Here is a 13,136-nt window from a genome sequence, read left to right on the forward strand (position 1 = left end):
CTTCCTGTTTTACTTTGTAGTTTTTCTCCTCATTGTCTTGATTTCCATCTTTTTCCTCTACTCCCTTTTGTGTCATTTCACTTCCTGTTTTACTTTGTAGTTTTCTTCCTCATTGTCTTGATTTCCATCTTTTTCCTCTACTCCCTTTTGTGTCATTTCACTTCCTGTTTTACTTTGTAGTTTTCTTCCTCATTGTCTTGATTTCCTTCCTTTTCCTCTACTCCCTTTCGTGTCATTTCCCTTCCTGTTTTATTTTGTATTTCTTGATTTCCTTCTTTTCCTCTCCTCCCATTTGTGTCATTTCACTTCCTGTTTTACTTTGTTACTACCTCATTTCTTTTTTTGACGTTGTAGTTTTGTCCTTTTCTCCCGTGCACTTTCCATATTAATTTCCTTCTTCGTTGTCTTATTTCCCTCAGACTTTTACTTTGACGGTTTCCTCCTCGTCGTCTTATTTTAGGATCTTCTTCCCACCAGCTTTGCTCTCTGCCCCTCCGTGTTTCACGTGTCTTCTCAGACATAAATCACAAAAACATAAAAAACAGGATCGTAAAACAACTTCTTTTTTTTTTTTAAACTGGAGCAGAGCGAGAACACGTCGATGCAACGCATTAATAAATTGTTTTTTTTAGGAATATTATGATGCTGAAAAACCATCTTTCAGGGTCACGACATCCCCCAGAAAATCTATTTGTTTTATTTTAGAATTTTCGCCACCGTTCGACAAATGCTCAACGAATGTCTTCCAGCCACAAAAGTTCATGTAAAATTCATGTGCAGCTGTCTCGGCCTGCGACGATAAATATCGGAGTGAGAAGGAAAAAGAAACGTAGTGAAATTAATGAATCAATAAGGAAGCAGCGCTGGTCTTGGGGTGACATTGTTTTAACAAGCGCCATACTTCAGCCGTGTTTACAGCTTTCACCCAGAGGAGCTGCAGCTGCAGCCCGAGCTCGCTCACACTCACAGGAATATATTTATAGTATCGCTCAGCCACAGTCCCAGTCCCTGCACTTGTCTCGCACAACATAAAGTGACAAGCGGCGCAGTTACTTAAGGAGAATTACACCCAACTGATCCATATAATTCCCCCACTTAATGTTTATTATGGTGTCAATATTCAACTATGTACAATCGGAGACTAAATAATCAAGAGGGGGAAAGAAACTGTCGTTTTCTCTGAACAGTGCAATGGAAATTAAAGTGAAACAGTTGATGCCGGTTCCTGCAGAAATCCGCTATCGTGAGATTTAAAGCAGCGTTTAAAAGCTCTAAACGACTCCATTTTGCACCGAAGGCTTTTCCACCAATGGTTTGTGCATAAATGGAACAACTGGAGCGTTCTCTGAATTGTTGAAATGATTAAAGGCGCCATATGTAAGAATGTGGCCAAAAACGGTTACTGCATTCAAATTCAAAAATACAGAGGTCTTTTAAGTTTCGTTTTCTGACGTAACTGGCAACCCGTGGTTGCTCGGCAGCTGAGACTCTACTGACTGCAATGATTGGTAGACGGCGGTAGGTGGCGCCACATGCCAAAACATGATTTCAAACATGATTTGCAGTCTGCAAAAAAAAAATTTAATGCAAATATTTTGTCTGTGCTGTTGTTGTTGGTGAGTTCAGTTTGTTATATGAACATTATTCCGGAGTCTCTGTGACATATTAGGAGGATTTTATGGCCAGTTTAGATTTAGCTTTAGATTTATTACATAATGCACCTTTAAATATTATAATAGAGCTCCGGCAGTCGCATGTTTATGCCGCCATGTTGGCAGGAAAAGCCTCAAATGCTAAAATGAGCGGCACCAGTGGCAGTTTTGAGCTCTCAAAGTTCACTGCTCACTTGAAATCCACATAATTTGAGCTAATAATATATCGGCAGAACTTGACAAACCGATCTATCTGTATCTGACCGCCCCTATACTGCCCCCTGGTGAAACAGCCACAGCAAACACAAATTAACAAGATAATCAAATTAACAAGTCATATTACTTTTTATACAACAGTTATACACAGCATTTGGTTAGATTTGAACAGAACTCCTTCCAAAGTGGCAGTGTTTTGATTCCGAGCTTTTCCTGACAGCAGGGCCGGCCCAAGCCTCCATGGGGCCCTACGCAAATTTTGATTTGGGGGCCCTCTGTTACTGCCAATAATAATGATTATTGATCATTCACACACCTACTATACTAAAGCTATTCTACTTATTCTACTCTGTCACTAATACGAATACACGAATACACTGGAAGCAGACACCAGATTTGCGAACATACAGAAAAATCTTTCAATTAATATTTGGCAGACTCAGCTCAACTCCCCCTACTGGCGACACAGAGTTAACAAGTTAATAAAAATGCTTATATAAATAAATAAAAAAGTTAAATAATCACATCTGACAACTATGTAAAAACTGTGAAAAAGCTTTGGTAAAAATGGGGAGAAAATTTCTAAATAAACTACAGCAATCCAAACTTTTATTTTTATTTTTTTAGTTAATTGCTCTTGGGGGCCCTCTAGTGGTCGATTTTGCCTTGGGCCGGCCCTGCATGACGGGATTGCGTGACGTCATCGAGCAGAGCTTTATGGAATTACTGATCAAAAACTACAAATATTTGCTACTACACCAGCTTTATTAGAATGTACCATCAATATTTAGTAGGAGTACAACGATTCAACAACTTAATAGTAGAGTTTTCTGAGGACGTAGAATTGGTCTGACTCAATGTCACAGAAGCCATGCAGTGACTTTTGAGGTTGGTCCAACTTCTCCACTTTACATCAGTAGTGGAAGACAGTTGTCCACACCTGTTAAATATTGAATCAGGCCTCTTATCTCCAATGAAGGACAATCTTGGACAATCCTATGCGTCCGACTTTTTGGCCACAGTTTGAGGAAGTCCCAGTGGACAAATCAAGGACTATAAAGACATGGTTTTGACTTTGAGTTTGGTGTGGAAGAACTTGCCTCAACCTGATCTTCAACCCCATCGAGGACCTCTGGGATAAACCTGGAACTGAGATTGTGAGCCTGAGAACCTTCTCGTCTTTCAACATCAGTGCAATAAATGCTCTACAGAATGAAAGAATAGACACAAATTCACATAGAAACTCTTCAAAATCTTGAAGAAAGTCTTCTAAGAAGAGTGGATCCGGTTATTAAAGTACTGTCTATGTATCTGAATACGTCATTATTGTTACTGTTGGTGTTATGGTCAGGCGTCTGAACACTTTTGTCCATAGTTGCAATCATTTATGGCGAGGTGATGATATTCTTCTTCTTCTAAACTTAACCCAGTCACTGTTGTTGTTCATTATTTGTGGCTCCAACAAACACAGTCGGACACTCAGCCCAGAAAATTGATCCCAGTCCAGAGTGAAGACCCGAATCATTGCAAGAACTCTCGCTTTCTCCTTATATATATATATATATTCACTGTTACCATGGTTACAGGCTTTGTTCTTATCCAGATTTGAAAACAAACAAACCTCTCTTGCCTGTTTATACCACATTAAAATGCATTAATTCCCACACTGACTGCAGTGGAATGCTGCTGCTGCTCATTATCGCGGGCGCTCTGCTGAGCAGAGAATCATGGAGTGGATTGATTGAGTCTCCGCTTCGCTGAGTCACTGATCGCTGTCTGTGTTTATCTCGACAGCAGCAGCTAAAATGTCTTACAAAATAAAGGAATAGATGGATTTTTTTTTGCTCTCAGAGCCTCCAACAGCCTTCAGTCTCCTGAAGGTGTTTCCGTGAGCGTCGGCCTCTTTGTGTTTGGGTCTTCACATTCTTTTATTTGTCTTGTAGTGAAATAATCCATGAATGGTTGGAGTTCATGGTTCTTTTATCACGTTTCCTGTTTCGCTGTCGGTCTTAAGTTTCGTTACCTTCGCCGAGAAGCTTCTGATTTGTCGGTTTTTTTTCCCGCTCTTAGCAACTTCCTGTCCTGCAGGTTTTATTATCTGAATGTTTTGCAAAGAAATATCTTGTAAGGTATTGGGTATATTTCAAGAACAAAACATGGAATATCGAATAAGAAGTGGGGTTTCTGGTTGCTATGGTAGCATAGCGTTTTACGCTCGCTTATCAGGGTCATAGCAGTGGTTTACCATCTTAATTGCACTACATGGTAACTTTCTAGAACATGTTTATATTGTAATATGTCTATTTGTCCAATTAGTGACCGATCAGATCCCTGGAAACCCAACGTGACAATATTAAGAGCCAATTTGTTCATAATTAACATTTCAGTGCCATTTTCTGTCACGTCTCATCTCATTTGGCCACTTTCAACTTCATTTTATACATTTTTAAAGGTGCCATATGTAAGAATGTGGCCAAAAACGGTTACTACATTCAAGTTCAAAATACCGAAGTCTTTTAGGTTTCGTTTTCTGACGTAACTGGCAACCCGTGGTTGCTTGGCAGCTGAGACTCTACTGACTGCAATGATTGGTAGACGGCGGTAGGTGGCGCCACATGCCAAAACATGATTTCAAAACATAAACATGATTTGCAGTCTGCAAAAAAAAAATTTTTATAATGCAAATATTTTGTCTGTACTGTTGTTGTTGGTGAGTTCAGTTTGTTATATGAACATTTTGCTTTAGATTTATTACAAAATCCACCTTAAATGAAAGACTTGGTGGTTCAACAGACTCATCCGTGAGTCCAGTTCCAGGTTTTTTGGAAATAATTACATACTGGAAAAGTATCAAACATTAAAGAGTAAGAAATATTTGATAGTTTTCTGTTCATGTCCATGTGTTCACTCTGGTTTCTACTAACTAACCACAGGGTGTGAAACTGATGTGATTCAAACTCAGTGGAGGCGTTTTTTTCTTCCTGCCCGTACTTGAGTGATGGTAACCACCGCGGACGGTCGTGTGTAATATCACCGCTGTGAGGTGTGGAGCCTCCAGTCGGAGGCTTTAGATTTGTCAACAAATCCATTTTTTTGCTGCCTTTAGAAGGCTGCCGGGATTTAGTGAAGGTGAAGCATTTCATGAAGCTGGTGTGTGTGGACAAAAAAAGATCCAGGGAAGAATCAGAGTCATCTTCATTCATGGCTCAAAAAAAAACCCACACTGGCTTACCACCAATTGTCGTGCTTTATTCACATTTCACCTTCATTTGGATGCAGATTTTAATCCACTCACTGGTTAGAGGTTAATTACATTTTAAGGTACTGCAAACTTGATCGCACTTTTACACCGATGACACCGCAGCAGCAGCGGTAATGTCGAGAACAAGAGAGGGGAAGTGTTGACGCCGCAGACGGAGCTTATGCCGCTCGGGAGTTTTATTGATATGATGAAGTCAAAAGGTCTGAAGCAGCAAAAGGCGGCTCGGTCCAAGCAGGACAAACAGATCCAATCAAAGTCCGGCGGGAATCCAAACGTCCAAATAACGAGCGAGAGGTCTGAAGACGTTCACAGCTCAGAAGCGAAGAACGATGCACTCAGTAACTCAATGTAAGGCTCCTTCACAGCTCGCTAATAAATGTGACAGGTTAGATCTACCCTTAAAGCGGACCTAGACCGGAAGTTCCAATTGACGCTGTTTTTTTTGTGTGTATCAGCGTCATTACCTTGTTTAAGAAGCCCTGAAGGTTCTAAACAAACAGTTCAGCCACTGCTGAGAACGCTGTGTTTTATTGTAATCTCGGGCTCAGCGAGATCTCTGGAAAAACCCGGTCCGGTTACGTAAACAACAGTTCTCCTGAACAGTCCGGGAACTAGTCCTGGCACTTGTCTGGGCACTAGTCCGGGCACTAGTCCAGGCACATCCGGTTGCGTACATTGAACCGCAGAAGAAGAATAACGTCCGTTGTGGAGGTGTTTCACGAGCGACAGTTTCTTCTGACTCTGGGTCTGACTCTGGGTCAAAGTCATAAAAGGGACTGCGGCGGGGAGTCGTGAAGAAGCTATTTTTAAACACTGTTAAAACAATGTTTTGATAATGAGGAGCAGTGCATCCACCGTTCCAGAGGGGGGAGCTGCGCTTCTGAGAGCGGGTGTGCTGAATAGTACTGGCCAATCACAAGACTCTGTCTTCTGGGTGAGAGAGTTGAGTCTCAAATCTCGCGGCTGGGAAACAGCGTCAGAAAAGACAGATTTCTATCGGCTCGTTTACAGCAACTAGGAGGTTTTTGACCATAAAAACAAGTTAATGTATGTAAGTAGACCTCCATAACTAACATATATGTGGAACAGGACCACTCTATGTGAGCTTTAAAGGTTCAGTGCCTAACATTTAGCAGGGTTTGTGTTTATGTAAGTGCCTCGAGGTAGTGCCCCGATCTGATCTGAAAGTGTGACGTGAAACTGAAGTGACACTCCATTTTTTTGCAGCAGTGGACGTTTGCCGCCAGTCCCTTCTCCGAGCCCGTGATGGCGAAGCTCCACAGCGGCATGACGAGGCAGACCGAGGAGCCGGAGATGCTGTGGGTGATGGGTCCAGTGCTGGCCGTCATCCTCATCATCATCATCGTCATCGCCATTCTACTCTTCAAGAGGTGAGTGAGTGTGGCCGAGAGAACACGCTCACGAGTGAGACGCTGCTGTAAAAGCATTGCTTTCCGCTCACCGTGAGATGTTGGATTGAATTAGATCATGACTTGTTTACCTTTAAACATTTGATCTATATTGAATTACACTAATTATTCCCTCAGTGAAGGATTTAGTTTGTGTCTTTGAAGAGTTTTTCCATACAGGGAGGACAGGGAGATGGTTCCTGAGGCTGAAACTTCATGAGTATATAAGGCTGCAGGCCCTTCTGCCAGAGGGGGGATGAGGTAGAGGAAAGAGAGAAGATGTCAGTTTTGAGACATTTGGAGGAGGAAGAGCTTTGAGCTGCGTTGAGGAACTTTGAACTGCTCAAGAGGGAGGAATAATCCAGAAGGATTAAAGTATAAGGATAATGTAAAGAGGAAGAGAATGAAGGAGTTAAGAAAGCAGTTGGTTGGAGAATTTTAAGCTGCGGTGAAGGACTTTGCACTGTGTTGAAGAAGATGAAGAATCCAGAAGGGTTTTGTGGGATGGGGATAAAAGAAAGAGGAAGAAGGAGAACTTTGATAAAGAGAATGAGACAACAAAGCAGTTGGGTAGAGAACTTTGGACTGTGTTGTAGGACCATGGACTGTGTTGATAATCTTAGGACTGTGTTGAAGGACTTTGGACTGTGTTGAAGAACTTTGGACGACTGTGTTGAAGGACTTTGGACTGTGTTGAAGAACTTTGGACGACTGTGTTGAAGGACTTTGGACTGTGTTGAAGAACTTTGGACTGTTTTGAAGAACTTTGGACTGTGTTGAAGGACTTAGGACTGTGTTGAAGGTCTTTGGACTGTTTTGAAGGTCTTAGGACTGTGTTGAAGGACTTAGGACTGTGTTGAAGGACTTTGGACTGTGTTGAAGAATTTGGACTGTGTTGAAGGACTTAGGACTGTGTTGAAGGACTTAGGACTGTGCTGAAGGTCTTAGGACTGTGTTGAAGAACTTTGGACTGTGTTGAAGGACTTAGGACTGGGTTGAAGGACTTAGGACTGTGTTGAAGAACTTTGGACTGTGTTGAAGGACTTTGGGCAACTGTGTTGAAGAACTTTGGACGACTGTGTTGAAGGACTTTGGACTGTGTTGAAGAACTTTGGACCATGTTGAAGAACTTTGGACTGTGTTGAAGGACTTTGGACGACTGTGTTGAAGGACTTTGGACTGTGTTGAAGGACTTTGGACGACTGTGTTGAAGGTCTTAGGACTGTGTTGAAGGTCTTAGGACTGTGTTGAAGGACTTAGGACTGTGTTGAAGGTCTTTGGACTGTGTTGAAGGACTTACGACTGTGTTGAAGGACTTAGGACTGTGTTGAAGGTTTTTGGACTGTGTTGAAGGACTTACGACTGTGCTGAAGGTCTTAGGACTGTGCTGAAGGTCTTTGGACTGTGTTGAAGGACTTTGGACCGTGTTGAAGAACTTTGGACTGTGTTGAGGGTCTTTGGACTGTGTTGAGGGACTTTGGACTGTGTTGAAGGACTTTGGACTGTGTTGAAGGACTTTGGACTGTGTTGAAGGACTTTTGACGTTGTTGAAGAAGAGGGAAGAACCCAGAAGGATTAAGAAATGAGTATACAAGAATGAGGAAGAGACTGAAGGAGAACTTTTATAAAGAGACTGAGGAGACAATAAAGCAGCTGGGTGGAGAAGTTTAAGCTGTATTGAAGAGCTTTGAGCTGCAGTGAAGGACTTTGGACTGTGTTGAAGAAGATTCATTTTATCTCCATCCCCACACAGTAAGGGTGTGGTAAAGAACTAAAGGTTTTATCATGAAAACAGTGATGGCTGACTTCAGAGTGATTTCCTCTGTGGATATTTAAATTGCCTGTGTGTGAAAACCAAATCAGTCTTGTTGATAAAAGTGAGACGTCCTCTCATTTATTAGAAAAACTTCTGTAAGTTTGATCAATATGACATAAAAATGATCACTCTCTGCAAAGAGGAATGGCTTTTTTTCAGCAATATATAAACGCTCTCTTTATGACATCTGTCATAAAAGACAACAGCGATAGTTTGAGAGCGGACCTTGAAGGCATCGTCGGCTCATTATGTTCCTCCTCGTATCTGAGTGATCGGAGAGACCCGCAGCATTTTCTCCAGATGACGAGAACAGAAGACGCTGAGTTTGGTCGAGGGCTGAGTTTGGGCCCCTGGGGCCCCGGGGGGCCAAAGGTCCTCCGTGGCATATGGGAGCAAGTCTCCATCAGTTCAGCCCCGTGGCCTCGCGTTTTACAGGCGAACAGTTGGCCTCGTGCTGCCTCGGCTCGGATGAAACATCTGGAGCTGCTGCCGGAGCTGACGGCGACGTCCATATGGACGACTGTTTCTTCATTTGTCTGCGATGAATGAATGAATCTCCATCTGAAGTCTCTCTCTCGCTCTTCTCGACCAACGTTTTCCATCTTTTATTTTGATGACATTATTACCAACATGGCCCTGCACATGCAGTATAATAATGTGCACACTGTGTTTTTTTCATATCTTCCAGGCAGGCAGTGAGTTTTTTTTTTTTCCTATTTATTTTTCGGTGACTGTGAAAATTTACTCTCCGAGCTGAAAGAGTGTTTTTTGCGCGAGTTGCGTAATCCATCACTTTTGGAATATGGAGTGTGCGAGAGTTGAATTATGGGCGCGTGGTGTAATCCAAAAGTCAGCTTTTTTTTGACTCATTGTGAGAGAATCAAAGCGGCTGCTGGGCTGTGATTTACTGGAAACAGATCCAGTCAAAAACGTATTGGATTGGTTGTTTTCTTTATCTATCTATACACACGAGGAACATTATACTTGGAAATCTTGACAGTATTCAAAATTGAAATTGATTTTTAAAGAAGTTTTATATGTTTTGTTTTTTTTACAGACTTGCGTAGCTTTGGCAGAAGTGAAGAAAATAGGGCGATAATAATCCTGGTAATGAATCATGTTTTGTGCTGCCGTTCACCACAAATCAATCAATCAATCAATCAATCAATCTTTATTTATATAGCCCACAGTTTACAAAACATAGTTTGTCTCACGGGACTTCACAGGGTTGGTAACATCCTCTGTCCTTAGACCTTCGACCAGGGTAAGGAAAAACTACCAGGGAAAAAAACCCTTGTAAAAGGGAAAAAGGGTAGAAACCTTAGGGAGAACCACAGGTGAGGGATCCACTCCCTGGACGGACAGACGTGCAGTAGATGTTACCCAAAACATACAATACACAATGACAAGAATAAAAAGTGAAAAAAAAAAGAAAAAAGTCTTTAAATGCCAGGATCATCTGGATCACTGGGTTTATCACAGCCTGTAGTGAAGACTGTTGTGGTCAGAGACTTGAGGATGACGGAGTCTTCTTTCCTGTCCTGACCTCATGTCGTTCACTGGTGTCAGCAGAACTGTAAGAGATTAAAATCAGTTAAAGATGTGCTATATGTAGATTTATGTGCTACATCTCATGGGGGTACATCAGGTAAGTGGTGAGGGATGAAAAATCGAGGACGGGGTAGAGAAAGTGCGGCTCGTGCAAAGTCTGTGTGCTCATTCTAAGTGCATGATGGGAAATTCCCCCAGCAGTCTAAGCCTATGGCAGCATAAGATAGACTATTCTAATCAGGACTACCTGATCTAGCTTCGATTATAGGCTATGTTAAAAAGGTAGGTTTTCAGTCTCACCTTAAAGGCAGAGACCGAGTCAGACTGTCTGACTGAAAGCGGAAGTTGGTTCCACAGGAGAGGAGCCTGGTAGCTAAATGTTCTACCACCGATTCTACTTCTAGTTATTTTAGGAATAACCAGTAGACCTGAGTTCAAGGAGCGCAGCGGTCTATTCGGCTGATATAAAGTGATTAAGTCACAAATGTAAGAAGGTGCCTGATTGTTCAGGGCCTTGTATGTAAGTAAAAGTATTTTAAAATCGATTCTACTTTTCACTGGGAGCCAGTGAAGAGAAGCCAGGACAGGAGTTATATGGTCACGTCGTCTGGTTCGAGTCAGTATCCGTGCTGCTGCGTTCTGGACCAGTTGAAGGCTTCTCAGGGACTTACTAGGACATCCAGACAGTAAGGAGTTACAGTAATCCAGTCTAGAGGTTATAAAGGCGTGGATAAGTTTCTCAGAGTCTTGTCTTGATATAATATTTCTAATTGTCTTGATGTTGCGAAGGTGGAAGAAGGCTGTTCTACATATATGCTTAATATGTTCATCCAGCGATAAATCCTGGTCAAACAGGACTCCTAGGTTCCTTACTGTAGTGCAAGGGACTGGAGTGTTACTGCCTAGGTTTAGAGCTCCAAGTGCTGCTCTTATATCTTTTGGCCCAAGGACCATGACCTCAGTTTTTTCTGTGTTAAGCATCAGAAAATTACGAGTCATCCACGTCTGTATGTCTATGAGACAATCCTGGAGTTTAATAGATGGGTTTGGGTCGTCCGGTCGTGCAGATACATATAGCTGAGTGTCATCTGCATAACAATGAAAATCTATGTTGTGTTTCCTGATAATGTTGCCTAATGGCAGCATGTACAGGGTAAAAAGAATAGGTCCAAGCACAGAACCCTGAGGAACTCCGTAGTTAACCTTAGTGAGTATGGAGGATTCCTCGTTTACACTAACAAACTGAAATCTGTCCGATAAATAGGACTTGAACCAGACAAGTGCCGATCCTCTAATCCCAACGTCTTGTTCTAGTCTATGTAGCAGGATCTCATGATCTATAGTATCAAATGCTGCACTGAGATCCAACAGAACCAGTATAGAAGCCAGTCCTTTTTCAGAGGCCATAAGAATATCATCTTTTACTCTAAGTAGTGCAGTCTCTGTACTGTGGTGGGTTCTAAACCCAGACTGGAACTTTTCAAATACATTATTGCTACACAGGTGATTACACAACTGTGTGGCTGCAGCTTTTTCTAAAATCTTTGAAATAAAAGGAAGGTTTGAGATCGGTCTATAGTTACTCAGAATGCTACTGTCGAGAGAAGGCTTTTTAAGTAATGGCTTAATTACTGCCATCTTAAAGGCCTTTGGGACACAGCCGCTCAGTAAAGACATATTTATTTGATCTAGTAAAATATTTCCAACTTGTGGTAGAGCCTCTCTAAGGAGTCTAGCTGGTATAGGGTCCAACTGACATGTAGTTAGTTTAGAGGAGGAGACCAGTGAGGTCAGCTCCCGGAGGCTTATAGGAATAAAATGATTCAATACATGTAAAGCTGGAGCCGCAGTTAAGTCTAGGCTCGCTGTACTAAACTGGTTGGTAATTCTATCTCTGATCGTTTCTATCTTATCGTTAAAAAATGTTATAAAGTCATTACTACTCAGCGATCGAGGGATCGATGGATTCGTTGTATCATGGCTCTCTGTCAGCCTGGCTACAGTGCTGAAAAGGAACCTGGGGTTGCTCTTATTTTTCTCTATTAACTCTGAGTAATAAGAAGTTCTTGCATGTCTAAGAGCTTTTTTATATATATCAAAACTGTTCTTCCACAAGACATAGTGACTGTCATTATGTGTGGAACGCCACGTTCTTTCTAACTTCCGTGTACTGAGCTTTAACGCTCGAGTTTGGGCTGTGTACCATGGGGCAGACTTGTCCCGGGTGATAACCTTTCTCTTAAGAGGAGCAACAGTGTTTAGAACTGTTTGCAAGGTTAAATTTGTGTTATCCACTATTCCATTAAGTTCCGTGGGAGAGATGTTTCTATAGTCATCCTCTGTGATAAAACATGGCTGGAGGGCAGACGAGAGCTGTTCAGTGAATTTTTCAACTGAACTGTCGGATAAACAGCGACTGTAATAATGCTGCTGTTTAGGATCAGTAACATTAGTAAGTACAACCTTGAATGAGATCAGACAATGGTCCGATATCAAAGGATTCTCATCAAATACTACCAAGTTACGTATGTCAATACCATACGTCAAGATAAGGTCAAGTGTGTGTCCATAACGATGTGTTGGTTTGTTAACCTGCTGCTTGAAGCCAATTGATTCAAGCAAAGCTTTAAAAGACGAGCCAAGACTATTATTGGCTACGTCCACATGAATATTAAAATCACCTACTATGATGATTTTATCTGAACAGAGAACTAAATCAGATAAAAAATCTGCAAAATCACTTAAAAAGTCGGAGTAGGAGTTCGGTGGTCGGTATACAACGATAAGCTGGAGTCTGTTATTCTGTTTAATACTTGAGTCTAACAAACTTAGAGTAAGGTGCTCAAATGATTCATAAGTACACGTGGGTCGAGAGGTGAGCGAAAGTGTACAGTCAGATATAGCTGCGACCCCTCCACCTCTGCCATTTCCTCTAGGGGTATGAACATTGGTGTGGGAAGGAGGCGTTGCTTCGTTTATAGATACATAATCATTCACTTGAAGCCATGTTTCTGTTAAGCAGAGCAAGTCAAAATCCTGTTCGTGTATCAGTTCATTCACAAGCAACGCTTTTGAGCGGAGAGAGCGAATATTTAACAAACCACACTTAAAACTGTTCGTTCTCGGCTCGGAGAATGTCCTCGTGTTTATTCTAACAAGGTTACTATGAATGACTCCTCTCCTGTTTCTCCGTGACTGTCTAATGTATGGAGCCCTAGAGGCAGACACTG

At 41.8% G+C, this 13,136-nt stretch overlaps 1 protein-coding gene across 1 annotated transcript in view; it reads left to right on the forward strand.

Moving 5' to 3' along the window:
• Nucleotides 1-13,136, forward strand: part of ptprfa (protein tyrosine phosphatase receptor type Fa) — a gene marked incomplete at both ends in the record, with an annotated part of 258,404 nt that overhangs the window by 192,921 nt on the left and 52,347 nt on the right. The window contains one exon of the mRNA XM_083887919.1: nt 6,364-6,521. Coding sequence (XP_083744045.1) covers nt 6,364-6,521 — 158 coding nt within the window. The remainder of the gene's footprint in view (nt 1-6,363; nt 6,522-13,136) is intronic.

Source organism: Microchirus variegatus, assembly GCF_963457635.1.
Source record: "Microchirus variegatus genome assembly, chromosome: 4".
Classification (NCBI taxonomy): Eukaryota; Metazoa; Chordata; class Actinopteri; order Pleuronectiformes; family Soleidae; genus Microchirus; species Microchirus variegatus.